Source organism: Vulpes vulpes, chromosome 6 (assembly GCF_048418805.1).
Source record: "Vulpes vulpes isolate BD-2025 chromosome 6, VulVul3, whole genome shotgun sequence".
NCBI classification, from domain to species: Eukaryota; Metazoa; Chordata; class Mammalia; order Carnivora; family Canidae; genus Vulpes; species Vulpes vulpes.
In genome coordinates, this window is record NC_132785.1 from 63024139 (window position 1) to 63045621 (window position 21483).

Consider the following 21483-nt stretch of genomic DNA (forward strand, 5'->3'; position numbering starts at 1 on the left):
CCCATTTCTTCTCCCTTCCCTTCTATTCCCTTTCACTATTATTTATATTCCCCAAATGAATGAGACAATATAATGTTTGTCCTTCTCCCACTGACTTATTTCATTCAGCATAATACCCTCCAGTTCCATCCACATTGAAGCAAATGAATCACCAAATTTTCTATACCTACCATCTAAGAGTCCAGATGTTTCCTTATTTCACTATATTAAAGAATTTTCATGAAAATGGGATCATCTACATCACATGTATGATGTGTTCAGTTTAAGTGTACTTGAATTTAAAAGAAACTGAAAGAACTGCTGAATTTCAGATAAATGCTTCTTTAACTACCAGGAATATTAGTTCCTAAATGATGCTTCTGAAATCAGGAGAAAGAGACCATGGCAAACCACAAGACAGCATCACTATGGTGCTTTTTACAAATGTGTCAATTGCTTCAGCCTGTATCGACAGGGGATACTATTCAGAAGTGATTTGCATTAACAATTAATAAAAAACATTCTCAGCAAAATCCAGGGCTGCTCTGTGCCAGGACTGGTGCTGAGAAAATTGATTTTCAGAAAAGAGCATAGGTCTCTAATTAGGTTAGCAGCAAGACCTCAAGAAAATCAGGTATTACTGAAGGAAATCTACGATCAGGCTTAAAGTGTGGGACGACCAGAATCTAAAGATCAGTAGACTACCACTTATTTCTAACTTGCTTTTCCAGTTTTTTTTTTCCCTTGGCTTTCTTACAAAACTCTCAGAAATTACTCCTCAAGCACAAATCTTAACAGGAACACAAAGCACTGACCAGAAATCAATCAGTCTAGTGAGGTTCTGAAGCTGGAAATGCAAGAATGAGGGGAGAATCATCACTGGAATGGAAAGCAAAGCCTTTGGCTCCATGCCCATGCCCCTCACCTCGCCGGTATAATCCTTGAGGACACCCTGGTAGACGTCCGAGCCATTGGGTCTGTTAATCACAATGCCTGGTGTGGGATTGCTGAAAACCAAAGGACACATTGGAAGCACATGATGGGTCACATCTCTGAAATATCTCTTCAAAAACAGGCCCCCGTTACATATAAAAATAGTCGGCAACCATGTTTGCTAAAGACATTTCTCATCACCCACCCAGTCGCCAAGGTACTAAGGGTTTTAGAGCTTGGGGCGGGAGGGGATCTCAGGCAGCCCCCAGGTGTCGAGTTCTTGGCAGGAGCAACCAAGAGCTATCCTGGAAACTGAGGACAGGTGTGCCTGGCCTCCTGTGGGAACCATTGAGCATCCCGAGGGCAAGATCTGAGCAAAAGATCTCTCAGAGCAAAACTACTTACAGAAAAAGACAGGGGGAAAGGCAAGACCTTAATACAAGAGCTTAGGTGTGAAAGCCCAGGATGGAGTATGTGCCATCACAGGATCCCCATTGTTGGCTCCAGCCGGTAAGTCAGGGAGAAACCACATCTGTAGACATAGTACCCACACTGCTGCCCCGGTCTCCTCAAGACATCAGAGAGGCAGGCATAAGAGAACTATTCATAAAACTGAAGTCAACAAATAATAAAAGCAAATAGGCCCAGAAAGAAGGGTAGTTGGATCTAACCTACAAACGAGAGCCTTTTATGCATGGGGCTGCAGAGGCAACTCCTCCGTGCTGTGCGCCCTGCTCTAAGGTCACAAACAGGCCATGCAGAACCCAATGTGAGGTCTCCACGTTGAGGAGGAACTCACACTTTAAGCTCTTCCAGAGCACTGGCCCCCAAACACCCCTCAGCACTCAACCGCTGCCGCTGCCCCTGAGCAATGTTCCAAGTTCTATGGAAGCAGCCTTTGGGGTTTCATCTGCACGTCTGTTTTACGTTCTAATGTCTGTATTCTAATGCTGATTCTACAGATTCCTATGAGTCTGCATGCATTTATTAAAAAAATATCCTGGGGGGGCACCTAGGTGGCTCAGTCTGACTGGTGGTTTTGGCTCAGGTCACGACCTCAGGGTCCTGGGATTGAGCACCTCATCGGGCTCCCTGCTCAGTGATGAGTCTGCTTGTCACCCTCTCCCTTTACCCCTCCCCACACACACATGCACATGCTCTCTGAAATAAATCAATCTTTAAAAACATCCTGAATTCACCACCAAGTTCAAAACGCTGCCTACTTACTCTTCAGAGTTGGCAATGTCATCGTACATCATCACAATGATCTGTTCATCAGGAATCCCATTTCGGTGAACAATCTGGTAGGCGTGGCATGCATCTGCCTGGGAGAAATGATTTTGTCAAGTGTTAGATTTTGCCCAGAAGGAGGCCAATTTTGGAGTTCTATGGAGCAACACATTCCTCCTCATGGAAGACATGCTCTGACTTTTGCTTTACTGGTGAGTTATTTAAATTATCTTAAAACACAAACACCAATATTTTTTCAACTCAGTTTTTTAAACTTCCTCATTTCACTCAATATCCAAACTGTTATTCATCAGGCAGTTGGTGAAGATGTGGACAATACATGGACATGCACACAAAGCACCACCACTGGGTAACCAGGGCCTTCAAAAGCCCTGAATAATTTTCCCTCTTCCACGCTATGTAAAAGTCTCCTGAAAGCCCTGAGATGGGTCTGAAGAACAAAATAACAAACGAAAGACCCAAAGCCTACTTCTCTATCAAATGGAATTCTTCTGATCTGAGTCACTGTGGCTGCCCATAGCAGCTATTCAGAGACCTGAGTGAAAACTCTTCAGCTCAGGAATGGAAAGGATGAATGTACTCTCTAGTTTAAAAAAAAAAAAAAAAAACTGCAACCACCGCAAGGCTGACAATATTAGGGATGAAAGAAAAGCTTTGTTAATGTGAGTCTCCGTCTGTAAGAGGCTGAAGACATTCTTTGCTTCCTTTTTCAGAAGACATGCAGTAGACTCCAGGACAAAGGAGTCATTTGAAGAACATGAAGAAAAATATCCCCTAACATTCTGCTTCTGTTTAATGATGTCTTTCCAGAAAAAAGACACAGGGGCACCTGGGTGGCTCGGTCAGTTAAACATCTGACTCTGGATTTTGGCTCAGGTCATGGTCTCAGGGTCATGAGATGGAACCCCACGTCAGGCTCCAAGCTCGGCACGGAGTCTGCTTGAGATTCTCTCTCCCTCTCCCCCTGCTAGTGTGCTCTAAGATAAATTTTAAAAAAGAATACAGACATAAACAAACATGAAGAGAGTAGGGAGCCCAACTATCTCGCTCTCTAAGGAAGACGGCTTTAGGAACTGGAACTTTTGTACACATTACAGTCTTAAACGCTCATCAGGGCAATAAAGCTCATCAAGCATTATTCCCAGCATTTTGCCTGTAGATGCCTCACACATACAGACTTCACAGCCACAATGGGTGTTAAATACACCACTGCTGAATGTTGGATGGGTAAATCCTGGGTTTGGCACTCAGGAGCTGTGGGATGAATGGATGGCTGAAAAAATAATAAAAACTCACACATTTATGGACTTGTCAGGCATATACAGACTAGTGCTTGTCGGGCACTGCGCTGAGATTTTTCTATGCATTTTCTCATTTGATTCTCATAGCAACCCTACATGATCAAGGTAACGATTCCCACCTTATAGATAAGGAACCTGGAGCTTAGGGAGGTGAGGTGACTGGCCCAAGTCACCCAGCTCAGAGTGAGATATCCCTGGCACTGACTCCAGAACCTGATGCTGCTTCACACAGGAACAACAGGGGAATCGTGAAAGTTAAGCCCAGGGAAAGGGAGGAGCTGAAAATCATTAAAAAATAATTACTACTGGGGATCCCTGGGTGGCTCAGCGGTTTAGCGCCTGCCTTTGGCCCAGGGTGCAATCCTGGAGTCCCGGGATCGAGTCCCACGTCGGGCTCCTGGCATGGAGCCTGCTTCTCCCTCTGCCTGTGTCTCTGCCTCTCTCTCTCTCTATGTCTATCATTAAAAAAAAAAAAAAAAATTACTACTTTACATCCATACAAATTGTTGAAATGTTTAAGTCCCCATAACTGTAACACCACCTGTAGTAGGAAAGATGTTCTACTACGGTGGTAGCCCCCAAAGATGTCCACATCCCAAAGCCCAGAGCCCATGACTAAGTTACATCATATGACAAAGGGGAATAAGACAGTGGATGGATTTAAGATGGCTCACTGGCTGACCCTAAAATAAATAGGGAGGTTATCCCGGATTAATCCAGTGGGCCCAATGTGATCACAGGCGTCCCTGTATGTGGAAGTAGGAGGCAGGAGAGTCATGTCACAGGGATACAATGTAAGAACACTCAACTGTCACTGCTGGCTGTGAACACAAAAGAGGGGGCCGTGGGCCAAAGAATGAGGACAGCCCCTAAAGGTTGGAAAAAGTAGGAACATGGCACTTCCCCCAGAGTGCCCAGAAAGGAACACAGACCCATTTAAGGTTTTCTCACCTCCAGGGCCCTAACATAATAAACGTGCACTGTTTTAAGCCACTAAGCTTGTAGTGATTTGTTACAGTCACAACAGGAAACTAATCCACTGATGGTGGAAGTTTACTGGGATAGGCACTTCCCTCAGGAAGACAGCTTGTCATCATCCAATCAAGTTGAAGCTCATCCCCACCAACCCGGTGATTCTGCTCCCAGCAAAACCCTAGGGGAACTCTACCCATGTGCCATAGAGGATTCCTCAGAGCAAAACAAAACAAAACCAAGAACTAACCCAAAGGACCATCAATAGCTGGAAAAACAAACTGCTATGTGCTCCTATAACGGGATGCCATGAAGCTCACGTAGGCAGATGGGTGAATGAATGAAATACAACCCATGTTTCAAAACAGATGAATCTCAGGAACATAATGAGAAAAAGAGCAAGTTGTAGAAAAATACAATCACTATGGTTATAGTTACATAAAGGCCAAAACAGGCTAAAGGAAACACTATATGGTTTACAGTTAAATACTCACATGGTGAAACCATAAAGCAAAGTGAAGGAATGACTGACAGAAAATTCAGGCACTCACCCTCTGACGAGGAGAGCAGGGGGAATCAGTCAGAGGATAGGGTCTTAGTAATGTTCTTTTTTTTTCTTCAGTCTGATACAGATATTCATTTTCTTATTACACTTTAACTTGCACACACATGTGATATAGACAATTGTTTGCTTTCTTTTTCATTGAAAAAAAAAAAAACCATCAAACCAATATGATGTCAGATTTCACCCACCCTTATGATACAAGTGGGCAGGCATACCACCTGCTCTCCTTGGTGACAAGGCATCCTAATTACTGATTTATTTTGTCGGAAGCCAGGTTCATTTAAAAAACTAAAATAAAAACAGGAATAAATCTAACAAAAGTATAAGACTTGTACACTGAAAATTTGAAAATATTGTTGAGGTAAATTAAAGATCCAAATAGAGAGATTATCTCATATTCATGGATTGGAAAACTTACTGCTATTAACATAAAAAAAAATGATCAGCAGGCTTTTTTGCAGAAGTCAACAAGATGATCCTAAAATTTACAGGAAATTACAAAAAACCTAGAATAGCCAAAACAATTTTGAAAAAGTTAGAGGACTTTCACTTCCTTTCATATATTGTATGTATCATATACTCTATTCCTACGATAAAGTAAGCTAGAAAAAAGAAAACATTAAGAAAATCATAAAGAAAATACATTTAGAGTATTACTGTATTTATTGAAAAAGATCTGCATATAAATGGACTCATGCAGCTCCAACCCATACTGTTCAAGGGTCAGCTGTACACTGGGGAAAGAAGAGTCTTTTCAACAAATGGTGCTGGAACCATTTGGAAATCCACATAAAAAGATGAACTTGGGCCTTCATTTCACACCATTCACAAATATTAACTCAAAATGGATCGTAGACTTCAATGTTAGGGCTAAAACAAACACTTCTGGAAGATATATTAGGAGAAAGTCTTCAGAGTTACAACTGCCAAAGATGTAGATACACCACCAAAAGCATGGCCTATAAAAGAAAAAAACTGATACACTGGACATCATTAAATTTTTTAATTTTCAAAAGACACTGTTAAGAATTTGCAAAACTTGTATGAATAGAGAACTTGTATCTAAAACATCCAAAGAACTATAGTAACCCAATTAGACAATCCAAAGAAAAATAGGAGATTTAGGGGGTTTTGTTTGTTTTAGAAATCTTCATTTATTTATTTCAGAGGGAGAGAGAATGAGCAGGGGAGGGAGAAGCAGATTTCCCGCTGAGCAGTGAGACTGAGCAGGACTTGATCCCAGGACCCCAGGATCATAACCTGAGCCCAAGGCAGATGCTTAACCAACCGAGCCACCTGAGTGCCCCCCAAATGGAAGATTTTGAATAAGCATTTCACCTAAGATACACAAATGGCTAAAAAGCACATTAAAGATGCTCAATATCACTAAGTTATTGGGATATGTGAATTAAAACAACAAGATATCAATTCACAGCGAGACAAACAGTAACAAGGGTTGGTGAGGATGTGAAAACCAGGACCCTCCTCCATCCACTGCTTGTGGGAACATAAAACGGTGTCGTCCTTTGGAAAGCAATTAAACAGTGTCTTAAAAGGCTGTGCATACAGTTCCCATATGACCCCGCAGTTCGATTCTCTCTGCACAAGAGAAGCAAAAACATTTATCTGAGGGAAGATGTACAGGAAAATATTCTTGGCGACATTATCCCTGATAAGCAAAAAACCTACACCAGCCACAAGCCTGTCCGTGCAGTAGACAGGGGCAGACACAGTGTGGTCCGTACACAATCCTTGCATAGGAAGGAGCAGGGTGCTCACATGCTACCCGGCAGATAAGCTGCCGAGACGCTGTGCCAGCAGAAGCAAGACTATAGGTCCGACCACTGCACTCACAGGAAACGTTCAGAAACGGCGACTTGACAGACGGAGGCTGTATTTTTAGTGGTTGCCCAGGGCTGGGGGCGTCTGAGGAAATGGGACCGGTCTAGCACCGGTTCTCGGCGGCATCGGCACGCCCCGGCACACCCCGCACGCCCCGCACGCCCCGCACACCCGGCACGCCCCGGCACACCCTGCACACCCGGCACACCCCCGCACGCCCCGCACACCCGGCACGCCCCCGCACACCCGGCACGCCCCGGCACGCCCCCGCACGCCCCCGCACACCCGGCACACCCCCGCATGCCCCGCACGCCCCCGCACACCCCCACGCCCCGCACGCCCCGGCACACCCGGCACGCCCCCGCACGCCCCGCACACCCCCGCACGCCCCGGCACACCCCGCACGCCCTGCGCGCCCCCGCACGCCCCGCACCCCCCCCCCCCGCACACCGCCGCACGCCCCGGCACACTCCGCACACCCCCGCACACCGCCGCACGCCCCGGCACACCCCGCACACCCCCGCACGCCCCGGCACACCCCGGCGCCGAGAGGCACACGTGTCCCGCCACGCGCCCGGCCCGCCTAGGCTCGGGCCCCTCGCCACCCTGACAGGCGACAGGCGCGCGCTTCGAGCCCCTCTGTGAAAAGGGGGACAAAGCCCAGAAGGGCCCAGACACTCGGACGGGTCTCCTGAGCCCTGGCTGTGCCCCCCGGCCAGGTCGCGGCTCCCTCCCGCCGTGACGTGCTGGGCTGCCCCCAACGCCGTTAACCGTCAGCGTCCGCGGCTGACTGGCCCCGCGGCGGGCAGGGGTCCGGGGCGTCCAGCCCACGCGCATTCCCCGGTGCTCCGAGGCACACGGGAGGGGGCACTGGGCAGAGGCGAGGCCCACCTGCCGGCCCACCCGCCCGCTTGTGGCACGCCGGCCCCGGGCCTGACGGGCTGCCGCACCCGCGACCCCGACCCCCGACCCCTGACCCCGGGGTCGGCCAAGTCCCTCACAGCCCGCGGGCGCCACCTCCACCTCAGGCCCACCGTCGGCCAAACAGGGGCAACCGCCCAGGAGCAAAGCCGAGATTCAAGTGGCGCCCCCAGTCATGGTCACTGCAGTGCGGCCGCGTCCACGCCGGTAAGCGCCTGCGAAGGGGCCTGCAGTCCACTGCCTGAGGGGGCACAGCGATCGCTTCCTGGCACGTGCTGAGCACGTAGAGTTGCCCCCGCCCAGCCAGCAGAGGAGAACTGAAGATTTAACATGAGATGGGACGGGGGCAAGGGGAACTAGGGAACCTTCTAGAATGGTGAAAGGGTCCCAAAACCAGGCTGTGACAATGCCTGCAAACTGCATGAATTTCCTACAACTCATGGAACTACACAATTATAACAGGTGAATTGCAGGACACGTGAATGTCTGCCTCAATAAAGCTGTCATTAAAAAGGAAGATCGGGGCAGCCGGGGTGGCGCAGCGGTTTAGCGCCGCCTTCAGCCCGGGGCCTGATCCTGGAGACCCGGGATCGAGTCCCATGCTGGGCTCCCTGCATGGAGCCTGCTTCTCCCTCCGCCTGTGTCTCTGCCTCTCTCTCTCTCTCTCTGTTTCTCATGAATAAATAAAATCTTCAAAAAAAAAAAAAGTGGTGATCGAGCACATTTTTAAAAAATCTATAAAACAAAAGGTGGTCTTTTAGAAGTGGAATGACTCTGCTGTTCGGTTCTCCATCACATCAGTCTCCCAATCCCAAGAAGTGTGAGTCTCCTAGCTTCTCCCTCTCCTCCCTGCCTCCACTGCCCCCACTGATCTGCCTCCCAGCCCCCAGGACAGATGTTCTCAAAGCTTCTGGAAGCAGGCAGTAGCCCCTTTCTCTCCACTGCAACCCAACTCCAGACCAGCAGTGAGGCGGGGCAGGTGCCAGCATCCCACAGCTCCCACCCCTGCCAATACCCGGCAAACCACCTTCCCCCTGGGAGCCCCAGGGGCCAGCCACAGTCTCAAACTCTCCCAACCCCCATCATCCCGGTGCACGTGGCTCACATGTGCCTCTCCTCTCCACTCCTGTCACCCTGAAATGCCCTGTGTGACAATGAACTTCACCTGCAATCTACTTCGACAGCCACCTCTGCTGCTCCAGCCCATGTCTTCCTCCTCCCCACACTCAGACCTTTGCACCTGAGAGGAACTCTCCTCAACCCAGGTCCTCCCCTGGTGCCTATTTCCGTCCCCTTCACAAGCCTGTCCCCAGGTGCTGCCTGCACTTCAGGACCTACCTCTTTCCCCTTGGTCACAGCCACGTGAGGAAGCCTGTCCTCACGAGGCCTTGCCCGCACCCCAACTCAGGACCCAGTGCAAACTGGCTACCAGCCACACCTCAGACCATCCCCTCATCCGTTAATCCCAGCCAAAGATGGAAAATGGAGAAACCCAATTTGGCCAAGACAACACATGATTTAAATAACCATCATTGGGGGGGCCTGGGCAGCTCAGTTAAGCAACTGACTCTTGAGCTCAGCTCAGGTCATGAGCTCAGGTCATGATCTCAGTGTCATGAGATCGAGCCCCAGGTCCTCCGGCACTGCACTCAGCGGGGCATCTGCTTGACATTCTCTCTCCCTCTGCCCCTCCCCCCACCATGAGAGCACGCTCACTCGCGCTCTCTCTCTAAAATAAATCTTAAAAAAAAAAAAAAAAAACCATCATCAAGCATATAGCAAAGTGCTCAGCAGCGATTTAGGGACTTGTCCTCCCTAAACAAAAGAAATTTGTGTTAATATGAGTGCTGTGTTAATCCAAGGAAAAGGTACACTTCCATAAAAAAATGTAAGTTTATAAGTCTGTATAGGTTCTGCGAGGAAAGTTCGTTCAAGTGCTCTTTCAATGATTAGGCTCCAAAGTCAAGAAATTAAATGCTGGCCACAGCTGAGGACAGAGCAGGCCAGCAGGGCTACAGGCTGGGGTCAGCCTGACTCAGCATAGCAGTTCCTCCACAGGGAGGCCAGGATGAGTATTTCACTCTGTGGCCACCTCTTTTCCTTGCTTCCCTTCATTCTATTTCAATATTATTTCACCCATGGAAACTAGCGATGCGAAAGAAAGAAAAAGAAAGAAAGAAAGAAAGAAAGAAAGAAAGAAAGAAAGAAAGAAAGACAGACTTCTCTAGGAGCAAAAGGTAAATGGAGTCCTATGCTTAATAATGTTTAACCAATCATATATATATTTTTTAAGTTGATTGTGTACAAACCAGTGTGGTGGATGAATGAGTCTATTGACTATCTGGTGACCTGTATTTAATACTTTATCTTTTGAACTTGTGGTTAGAGAGGAAGGAAAAAAATCGAGAGATGATTAGTTTCGTACTCAGGTTGCACCTCTGTAACTGGGTCAGGTCTGTGGTTAAGCATTAAAAGGTAAAGGGATCACTTTGCCATTACAACAACTTTTCAATCAAGCCAAATTTCTTGTTCAACTAACATAAAGGCCACTCACAAAGTGGGTCATTCAACAATCATTATGTCTTAGAGCCAGTAGGGAGTTCTAAACCAGGCCCCTACTTAACAGATACGAGAACCAAGGGCTGGGAGGAACACACACAAGGTGGCACCACAAAGCCGCCAGGTGTGTGAAGACACTAGGCCTGTGCCGTCCCGTACGGCAGCCTCCGGCCACACAGAACAACTGAAACTTCAGCTGTGGCCAGTCCAAACTGAATACACTGTGAATGTACATGCATACCCAATTCTGGTGATTTGGTGAAAACAAACATGTAAAGTATCTCATGATTAACTTTCTTTAGTGATTATAGTGAAATGATGATAGTTTGCATATGTTGGGATAAATAACAGGAAGGTTAATTTCACCTGTTACTTTTTACTTAAAAAAAAATGTGGCTGGGGTGCCTGGGCAGCTTGGTCACTGTGGAGTCCAACTTGATTTTGGCTCAAGCTGGGATCTCAGGTTCCTGGAACTGAGCCCTGCCCTGGGCTCTGCACTTAGCAGGGAGTCTGCGTGGGATTCTCTCCCTGGCTCTGCTCCTCTATGCTCACTCTCTCTCTAAAATAACAAAGCATTAAAAACAAAACATAAACAAAGGAGGTCTTGTGATACATGGACTCAGGCCTGGTTCTGTCTGCGCTCAGCCTGCGTGTGGCCTCGGGCGAGGCTCCTCCTCTCCTTTACCGCTCCGTTTCTTCAACTGTAAAACGAAGGCCTCAGGCCAGTGGGTCTCGGGGGGACATGGGGCAGAGGCTGGAGACACTTCTGGTGGTCACGGCGGGTGGGGACGCTCCAGGTATCTGGTGTGTGGAGGTCAGGGTGCTGCCAGACACCCCACGGGACCGGGGCAGCCCCCACAGCAGTTACCTGGCCCCAAACGTTGGCATGCCAGGGCTGAGGAACCTGGCGTGAGACTCGGGTGACCCCACAGGGGCTATTTTGAGGAAGTGCCAAACTGTTTTCCAAAATGACTGTACTATCTATGATCCCCCATTTCTCCACATCCCCACCGACACACATACTTCTGCCAGCCCTGAGGAACGTGAAGAATTTCTTTAAAAGTCTGTTCTACTGGGGAACCCTGGGTGGCGCAGCGGTTTGGCGCCTGCCTTTGGCCCGGTGCGCAATCCTGGAGATCCGGGATCGAATCCCACATCGGGCTCCCGGTGCATGGAGCCTGCTTCTCCCTCTGCCTGTGTCTCTGACTCTCTCTCTCTCACTGTGTGCCTATCATAAATAAATAAAAATTAAAAAAAAAAAAAAAAGTCTGTTCTACTGACAATGTCCAAGGCTGTTTATAGGATACCAGCGTCATAAAGAAAAACATGAGCTGCTGTCTTACCTGGTGCCTGTAGTTATACCAGCCGTTGGAACCTGCAACAATCACCACCCAGTGCTTGCCCCCGTCCTCGGGATCATCTATGGGAACAGCACCAATTCCCAGGACCATGCTGAGCAACACGGCCACTTCCCAAATCATCCTGTGCCTCAGAGTTCAATGGCAGAAATCTGGAAAGAGAAAAGCAGAATCAAGCAAAAAGGAATGACAAAAATAGATGACTACTGTTGGCCCCTAAGAAAACATCACAGCAAATGAGTCAGAGATGAAACCATTTGGTCATCAGACAGAACAGACTAAGGATAAAAACGATGACAGTGCGGAATTTTATCTTTACCTCTGTAGCCCCTTTCCCCACAGGAAGAAGGATCTACCCACTACAGGTTGAAGTTATGGGTATAAACCAAAAGAATACCAGGATAATCCTTTTGGCCATGTTAAAAGGTTTTAACAAGTTTGTGTTACAACTTGGAATACAGTAGATAAAACCAACAAAATTCACCAACTGGAAAAATGTCCACCACGTTGTATGAAATGTCTGCAAGACAAGAGGACACACGTAAGTAATGTGTGCCTACAACGTGTAGAAGGCAGGCATAGAAATTTGGTAGTTATTGACTGGTGGTAGGTGGAATTCAGGATGATTTTTTTCCCTCCTCTCTTTCTTTTTACCATATTTAACAGACGTTACTTACGCAATACAGTTCATAAAAATTCAACGCATGTTCAATATAAGCACCGAGGGACAATTTAGAAGTTCACAAGTGAGATACCTGGATGAGCTATAGTCAAACAGTGGCAGCCCAAATTAACGTCTTTATACAACACTCCTAACCCATCTACGTGTATGCAGAACAGCAGGCAGGGCAAAGGGTTCATTCCTTATTTTACAGAAAGGAGAAGTTAAAGCACACAAACTTGTCCGATATTCAGTTAGCCAGCTCTGGCCAGAGACCAGAACCTATGCCTTCTGAGTCCCTGGCTCAGCCTCTCAGTGACACGGCCCCACACTGAGACTTCATTCTTAATGAAGTACGTGCCCGATTTTATGCTTTACTGCCAAAACTTTCAAGTTTTAAGGCACAAAAGGCAGCACTCTGGCCGAGTCCTGGCCACAGCACATCACCCAGATCAGACATGTGCTCTGCATCCTGAATGTGTTATTCTAAAGAAACAGCCTTCCTGTGACAGACGCTAGGCCTGTGACACTGAGATAAGAGGGAAAACAGTCTCTGAGATGTACGGACACAGCAACAAAGTCTGCCAGGCTGACCTCTGACTCCTATGCCGTTCGTCAAACAGAGCTCATTCACTTACCTGCTCGTTTGTTCACCCCGGTGGCCCTAAACATGAGGGAATAGGAAGCCCTGAATCCGATAAAAGTTTAAAAAACTAAGAGCACCTTAGGCCAGTGCTTCTCCAACCTGACTGTGACCCACATCCTCTGGGGATGCAATGCTGATTCAGTAGGGCCTGCGCTGGGCCTGAGACTCTGCATTTCTAACAAGCTACAGGCAATGCCCAGAACTCCACTCATTAACCTTGGCTCTAGTTCATGTCTGGCCCAAAGCCCTGTGAGCTGACACTGTTCCTTACCTGTGACCCCCTGCTCCTTACCTGCCACCCCCTCCCTCTCCAGTATCCCCTTCAGGAACTCAGTTCTTCTTCTTCTTTTTTTTTTTTTTTTTGATTTTTATTTTACATAAAGCTCCATGCCCAACGTGGGACTTGAACTCACAACCCTGAGATCAAGAGGCACAGGCTCCATGGACTGATCCAGCCACGCGCCGCATCCAGGAACTCCATTCTTAACACATAAACCAAGTTGGTGCTAGATTCACATTTCTCTAGCGTGACTGCAAGGTCACCCACCAATGAACGGGTAACCACAACAAGGTACCCTAGATCTGTTTTTAAGCTTATTCTGAAATGGCCATGCTTTTTGTTTGATTTGTTGTTTTCATTTTTAGAACAGTACATGGCAGATAAGGCCAGGGAACAGACGAGGGCAGTGGACTGCCCAGGCCACCTGGTGCCAGAACCAGCCGGCCACCTGAGGATGCTGTCCCATATCCTCCTGGCCCGAACAGGAGGTAACAGCAGAGATGACAGTGACTACAGAAGTGACCCCACCAGCAGCTCTTTGATGCTGAGATCGCCTAGCAGCCTTCTGACTGCCATAGAGCCTCCTGGGAAGCCTTTGCCTAGGGTAGCAGCTGGCACATGTTGTCTCTAAAGGGCTGGACAGTAAATATTTCACCCTGCAGCTCTCAGCTTCTCCTCATAACTGTTCAGTTCTGCCCTGGTACCATGGAAGCAGCCAGACACCATAATAATAAACCAGTGGCCGTTGAAATGTTGTGATAAAACTAGGACAGGTGGTCTCTGGGGCCCACCCTGGGGAGTGAGAATATGCCCTCAGCCCACATGACCAGAACAGCCTAGCTTGTTCTTATCGTCTTCCATCAGCAATCATTAGACGGGCTCCTGGTTTGCATACCAGTCTCTTCTGAGTCTGGCTCATGTGACCCTTTTTTTTTTTTTTTAAGATTTTATTTATTTATTCATGAGAGACAGCGGGGGCGCATAGACACAGGCAGAGGGAGAAGCAGGCTCCATGCAGGGAGCCTGACATGGGACTCGATCCTGGGTCTCCATGATCATGCCCTGGGCTGAAGGCGGCACTAAACCACTGAGCCACCTGGGCTGCCCGTTCATGTGACTTAATCATGAAGAGGCTCATTCCTGGGGAGGCCCTGGCATGTGACTTTCCCCCTTCATATTTAGGAACAAAAAAGGGTATGTAAAATACCAGAATCAAAAAACTGGCCTGAGGGCCACCTGAGTGGCTTAGTGGTTGAGCACTTGCCTTTGGTTCAGGGCATGATCCCTGGGTCCCGGGATCAAATCCCACATCAGGCTTCAGGGAGCCTGCTTCTCCCTCTGCCTGTGTCTCTGCCTCTCTCATGAAAAAATAAATAAAATCTTTAAAAAAAAAAAAAAAAAAAAACAGAAAACAAAACCTGGCCTGACTGTGAACCACAGAAGTGACAGCACCAGCTTAAGTGCCAAAATTGGCAACCACCGCAGCACGTACTGAAAAAGCACCGCCAGGTTATTTTTACAAATTCAAAATCATCTGTCATTCTTCTACTAACATACTAGCATGCTACCTCTCAGTGAGGAAAAGTGCCTTATTAATACACACACGATACTTTCACAGTTAACATTTGGCAATGGTTTGTCTGCCACTTTTGTTTCTTATAAACAGAGTATGGTGCCTTGAACAGAATAGCAAGCTAAGCGCCTCACAACATGACACTGATCAGAAAATGTCACTTAAAAAGCACATATGTTAAGTGGCACCTGGGTGGCCCAGTCAGTTCAGCATCCAACTCTCGATCTCAGTTCAGGTCTTGATCTCAGGATTATGAGTTTGAGCCCCGTGTTGGGCTCCATTCTGGGTGTGTAGCCTACTCAAATTAAATTTTAAAAACACATTATGTTAATACCATTTGGGGAAACATCCTGGGGCCTGAGGTGAAGATCAGACGTGAGCGTTATATAATCTTTCCATTAGCCTCAGCAAGAACACATCTCAAAGCAGCCAGCCTCATCCAGCCATTTCCTGATTAGCAATATTCTTGATGATGTCAAAGCCTCAAAACAAAGTCCCAAATGATCCTGCAACATGTCTATGAGTCTATCAAAGAGTAAAGTTCACAAAGACGGAGTAAGCAATCTCTGCCGAAGTAGCTCTTTGCGATGGGTATTTTCTGCAGTCTCCCCCCTTCCCACCCATCCAACACACATAGCCTGAGCACCCAGAGTGCTCACAAGCACAAAGAGGGAACCAAAGGACAGAACGCTTCACTGAGCTGACATGTAAATCCACACATTGTCAGAGGGATGATCGTTAGGGAAAAACTAAGGCAGGAGGAGTTCAGTAGCTGTGGGAGGCATTATTTTTCAAAAGGGAAAGACTTTTAGGAGGCGAGGAGATGGGGCCCCTGGGTAGCTCAGTGGTTGAGCATCTGTCTTCGGCTCAGGTCGTGATCTCAGGGTCCCGGGATCCAGTCCTGCATCCGGGCTCCCTGTAGGCAGCCTGCTTCTCCCTCTGCCTGTATCTCTGCCTCTCTCTCTGTGTGTCTCATAAATAAATATATAAAATCCTTTTAAAAAAAGGGCGGGGGGAGGTGAACCCATTTCTAACAGCAAAATGCTGGAGCAAGAAACACCGTCATCTACAGAGCGCTGCCTCGTTAAATCAGTTACGGTACCCCCTTAGGATGGGACACTGTGGAGCCTTTAAAAAGACAAGGTAGGGCAGCCTGGGTGGCTCGGTGGTTTAGCGCCGCCTTTGGCCTGGGGTGTGGTCCTGGAGACCCGGGATTGAGTCCCACGTCGGGCTCCCTGCGTGGAGTCTGCTTCTCCCTCTGCCTGTGTCTGTGTGCCTCTCTCTCTCTCTCTCTCTGTGTGTATGTGTGTGTGTCTCTGATGAATAAATAAAATCTTTAAAAAAGAATAAAAAATAAAAAGACAAGGCAGATTTCCATGGGCCAAGAGCAAGAAGATACAGGGGCTGTAAAGGGTATGTCCTGAGTGTGCAAACCACCTGTGAGGAGAAAAGGTGTCCCCCAGGGTGACCTGTGTTGAGATGCTACACAGGATGGCAGAGTGTGTCTGCGATAAACCACGCAGCGTACACTTCACACGATCCTCACGAAGCTTCGTGAACCAGCCTCATGGCTCTGCTCACAGAACTGAGATAAGGGAGGCTGGATGGAGAGAGGAATATGCTGGCAAGCAGCCCTACTGGGGGTGACACACAGATCTGGTCCAGAGACTGCTTTTTCTACCATACCTCGTCGCTTGTCACAAAAAGAGTTGTTCATGTGAATGTTTGTGAGACCGGGTAACCACAAGCAGGCGCCCAGGACGCTCCACCCAGGGCTCAAGCCCTTCCTCCAGCAGGTCACCCCACTACCACCCCACCATGCTCTTTGCCACCCTACTATTTTAAGGCAGTTGTGGGCGATCTGCGTAAAGAGCTCTCCTCTTAGAAGAGCCCTTCAAAGGAGAACCTGAACCACACAAAGTCAAGACCAGCAGCCAAGCCTTTACAGATGAATTTTACCAGCATCCAATGACAAGTCCTCTGCTGTTCCCACTTTGCCCTGTGTCCCTCTCAGGCTACAGGGCTACCCAAGGTCATAATTCCATTAAAGGACTCCACTTGACTTAAAGAAGTATATTAGCAAGTGAAGTTAAACTCTTGAGAGGTCTGGGACAGAATGCCCATTCTAGAGAAACCTTCAACAGTAATCCAGGTAATGAGACCCCAATCACAGGACTATCTAAGCAGCACAGTCAAGTTCAAACCAAGGTCTGACACCAGAGCCCACACTGTAACTACCACCAGGTATGACCTCTCACCACCAGTCCTGATTGGCTACTGGCCCTGGGTTAGAAACAGGGAACCATCAAAGACAAGCAAAGCAGCCAGCTCGACAATGACACCTGAAAAGAGCCTTCCAAACGTGAACGTCTTTGATCGCGCTCGCTACTCTCCAGAGGCTTACAGTAAGATCAACAAAGGCGGACCCTGACTGACCCATGCAGGAGAGACAAGGGTTGAGGACAAGGACCCTTCCTTGACCAAAGTGAGCCAAGTGCCTCTGACCCCCATCTCAAGCAGATCTTGGTCTGCTAAGTTCAGTTTACCAAGAATCCTATGAGAATGGCCCACTTTGACATCTAATCAAGCTCCTGTCAGTAACTTTCCATCCGCTGACTCTCTCAGCCCATAAATCCCAGCTATCCTTGATGTATTTGGACCTGAGCTCATATCTACACTGAAGTTTCTGGCCCTAATCTAACTGCTGGAAGAAACTCTGTCTTGCTGTTTTTAACAAGGATTTAGAGCAATTTCTAACACAGGACATATAGCTGCTAAGTCTGACAAAACCCCTCCCTCTGGGCCTTTGTCTCCCTATGCAATAACATGGTAGAACTAAATTATTAAGGTCAGATTCAGTTCTCATATCTTTTTAACTTCCTGTTTGAAGAGTGACACTAAAACAAAACCCAACTAGCTCTTATCTCAAATCTCCAATGAAAACTGTAGTCTATTCAGGTTAATCAATATTTTTCCGATGGAGAAAATTTCTGATTCAGTGGCAAACTGGATTCTAAATGAAAGCATGTCTTTTGGTTCCCTAATTCTGATTCTATGCAATATTTTCCTTTATATCTCTGTAAACTGGATAATGGCAATGCAAACAATTCCTATTTAAAGACACACAAATGAATTATATCAAATGGAGGTTGGGTTGGTTTCCAGTAGAAATAAGCCAGCTTTGCCTGCCATTTGCCCATTCATTTCATTATTTCTGACCCTGGAGTCTCCTTTGATCCGGCTGCAACCATCACATTACGTCTCCTCATTGTAAGTTAAATGTAATCTTTAATACGTGTTCACTTTTATACGTATCTGTAATGAGTGATGACTTGACCTCTTAAAAATTATCTTTTGGGGTGCCTGAGTGGCTCAGTCGGTTAAGTGTCCGACTCTTGGTTTCAGCACAGGTCATGATCTCATGAGTCATGGGACCGAGCCCAGAGACGAGCTCTGTGCTCAGCAGGAAGTCTGCTTGAAGAATCGCTCCCTCTGCCCCTCCTCTCACTCTTTCTCTCTAATATATATATATATATGTATATATATTTATTAATATATATTAAAATCTTCTTAACATTACAAAAAGTGTGAGCAACTAAATTGTATTTCCAAATAGACACAGTCAATAAACACTTTTAAAATCTCTTAATGGTCATTTAGAAGAATTTTGGAATCTAGCAAAGTAAAATTTGCCCAATCATTAACAGTTTTTCCATTTTTACTTTCACAGCTACCTGACACCTGAATTCCTTTTACCAAAATTACTATTTTTTTTTTTTTTTTTTTTTTTTAATTTATGATAGTCACAGAGAGAGAGAGAGGCAGAGACACAGGCAGAGGGAGAAGCAGGCTCCATGCACCGGGAGCCTGATGTGGGATTCGATCCCGGGTCTCCAGGATCGCGCCCTGGGCCAAAGGCAGGCGCCAAACCGCTGCGCCACCCAGGGATCCCTCCAAAATTACTATTTTTGAAACCTGGTATCAAGGCAGTTTGTAGTATTTTCCCACAATGACTGAATGACTTTTCTAGCCAGATGTGGAATTCTTAAAGTTAAAATTTTGTTATAATTTTTATTTCAAGAAATCGAAGGGTAAACAACAGAAATATACCAAGTATAATGAAAAACATCTGGCAACTATCATAAAGCCCATAAGCTGTTAATATTTTGCAAATCTGTGAACTCTCTTTTCCCATAAAATAAAATATTACAGATGAAATTTCTTCCCATGTCCCATCCCATTCTCCCCACACAGAAGATAACGCACGGTCACAAGTTAATATTTCTTTTCATTCACTTTATTATACTTTTAAAACATATATGTCCACTTTATAAACATTCCCTTCTAAAGGACATTTAGGCGGTTTCAACTTATAATAATTGTTTGTCATCATAAACAATGTTGCAATAAACATCCTAATACTCCTGGCATATAAATGTCTGTTTCTTAGGCTACTTTCTGGAAGCGGAACCACTTGGTCTTAAGGTACACATACTCACTTTGACAGTAGCTATTCAGTTCTAAGACACACTTCTGCCCGTAGTGAATCTTTTCCTCAAATGTCTATCATCTCTTAATAGTATCAGACTTTATAATTTGTAATCTGCTGAATATGAAGTGATCAAATCATGGGTGCAATTTCCACTTCCTGGAATGCAAGACAATTGGAGTCTTATCTTTAACCACATCCTTGATACTTGTGACAATTTCCCATCATAACCTGGGATTTGAATTATGGTCTACAAAGTAACCTCTGCAGGTAAAAAAAAAAAAAAAAAAAAAAGTGCTGGGCAGTTCCTCAGAGGATAGGTTGGAAAACTCAAGAGACAGCATTCACTTCAATATACTTTTACTGAACAGTACTGGATACGGTGTATTTCACCTCCTTCACAATTCAAAACTTTCTCCTCTCTTCTCCTTTCCCACTGCAATGTGGGAAATTAAATCCTCAGCAATTCTCCTGGGAATTACTGCTTAGCTCCCTATTATGACCCTCTCCAATACTTTTTCACACCACAGACTACCTAAGATACACATCTATTAAACTCACCTTCCCAGGCTTTCAGGACAAAATCTAAATCTCTTAGAGCAGCACAGAAGGCCCTGCAAGTTGTACCACTCTACTCTTATGAATCGGAGCTCATGAAATCTATAATCCACATGAAACCCTTTGTTCAAACCAGGCTCCAGGACGCCAGGTCCAAAATCCTGGCTCTTTCCATGCCTTCACCATGCTGTTTTCCTGGTGAAACCTTCTCCTTCATCATAGTAGCTTCTGCCTATCTCTCAAACTCCACTCAGGAATCCCCTTCTCTGCAAAGATCTACCCAGAAACCAGGATTAGATGCTTCGACCAGGATTAGATGTCGCTCCTGTGTAAACCCTGTAACACTGGAATGATTCTCTATAGACTGCCTCTCCCCTTTACAAATAACCCCTGCTCAATAAATAAGGCTCAACGAACGTTTGCTAAATAACGGAACTCTACAGAAAGAAAAAAAAAAAGAAAGAAAGAAAAAAAGCTGAGCTACTGCACTATGTACCACAGGGCAAGTCTCAAACTCTTGGCGTTTATTTTTATCTATAAAATGACGCGCAGGACACAAAGTTCCTTCTCCCAGGCCCCAGGTTCCACATGCTCGGCACGGAGTAGCCCCTGTACCAGCCTCACTTCCAATAGTTAGGGGGCGGGGGCCTCACCAAGCTTTCAGTTTCCCGCCGAAGCTAACCACCCCGAGCTCCACGCGCTCAAGCCCCTGGGAACCAGGGCATCCCTCACTTCTCGAGGGATGTCTTTACACGGCTGGGCACTTCTGGCGTCGTAGGCAACAGTCTTTCCGCTTAGGCTAAAGATCTGGTGGAAACAGGTGCGATCACCGCGTCCCCGGCCCCGAGCGCCGGACCTGCTGCCGAGCCGGGAGGCCCGAGCCGGGAGGCCGGAGCCGAGCGCCAGACCCGCCCCGCGCGCCCCGGCGGGCCCCGGCAGGACCGTCCCCGCGCGCCCGCGCCTCCCGCCGAAGCTCCCCGGCGAAGCAGCTCCAGGCAGCCGGCGACCGCCCCGGGCGCGGGCGAGAGGCCGCAGCCCTCCCCGCGGGATCCACCGGTTCCCGAAATCTCTTTCGCAAGGTGAGGAACAGATTACTCAGGGCGGCGGGGACTGAAAATCCCCCCCGTGCGGCCCAGAGCCGCGGCAGGCGGACGTCCCCGGCCCGGGCGGCGGGCGCCTGGCCCCGACCCCCGGCGGGGGCGCGCGGTTACCTGCAGGAGGACCGCGGCGGCGGCGAGACCGTGGGAACTCCGCGCCCCGCGCAGCCCCAGACGCGCACCTCGCGGCGTCGCCCTGCAGTGATTGCGGAGCCAACGCGGGCCCCGGGCTTTGGTGGCCTAGGGCGCCGCGGTGATTGGTGAGCCTTCGGGGGCGGGTGTCTGCGGAAGCCAATGGGAGGCTGAGGGGGCGGGGCCCGAGGGCCAGACGGACTACAAATCCCAGCATGCTCGGGTCGGGCTTCTGACCCACCCCTCGCGAACCCTGGGAGAAGCTTGGGCGGTGAAGTGGGGGTGGGGGGCCGAGGGGCGTGGGGCCGGCCTGGAGCCGCAGTAATTCCAGAGAAGTCCAGCGAGGGGTCGAAAGCAGCGCGCCGA

General features: G+C 47.7%; 1 protein-coding gene across 2 annotated transcripts in view; it reads right to left on the reverse strand.

The window, feature by feature from the left end:
• The window catches only part of LGMN (legumain), a 32955-nt gene extending 11700 nt beyond the window's left edge, over window positions 1-21255 (reverse strand). Inside the window, exons 1-4 of one of the 2 annotated variants that reach the window (XR_012002083.1) lie at window positions 21100-21253; window positions 11667-11833; window positions 2140-2237; window positions 905-986 (exon numbers count right to left, since the gene is read on the reverse strand). Coding sequence is in view for 1 of the 2 variants with exons in the window: in XM_025985567.2 (XP_025841352.2) it covers window positions 905-986; window positions 2140-2237; window positions 11667-11804 (318 nt within the window). In the remaining variant the exon portion in view is untranslated. Of the gene's footprint in view, window positions 1-904; window positions 987-2139; window positions 2238-11666; window positions 11834-21099 lie in introns of both variants that reach the window. The other variant, XM_025985567.2, reaches the window with a different exon arrangement.
• Window positions 21256-21483: the final 228 nt, after the last annotated feature.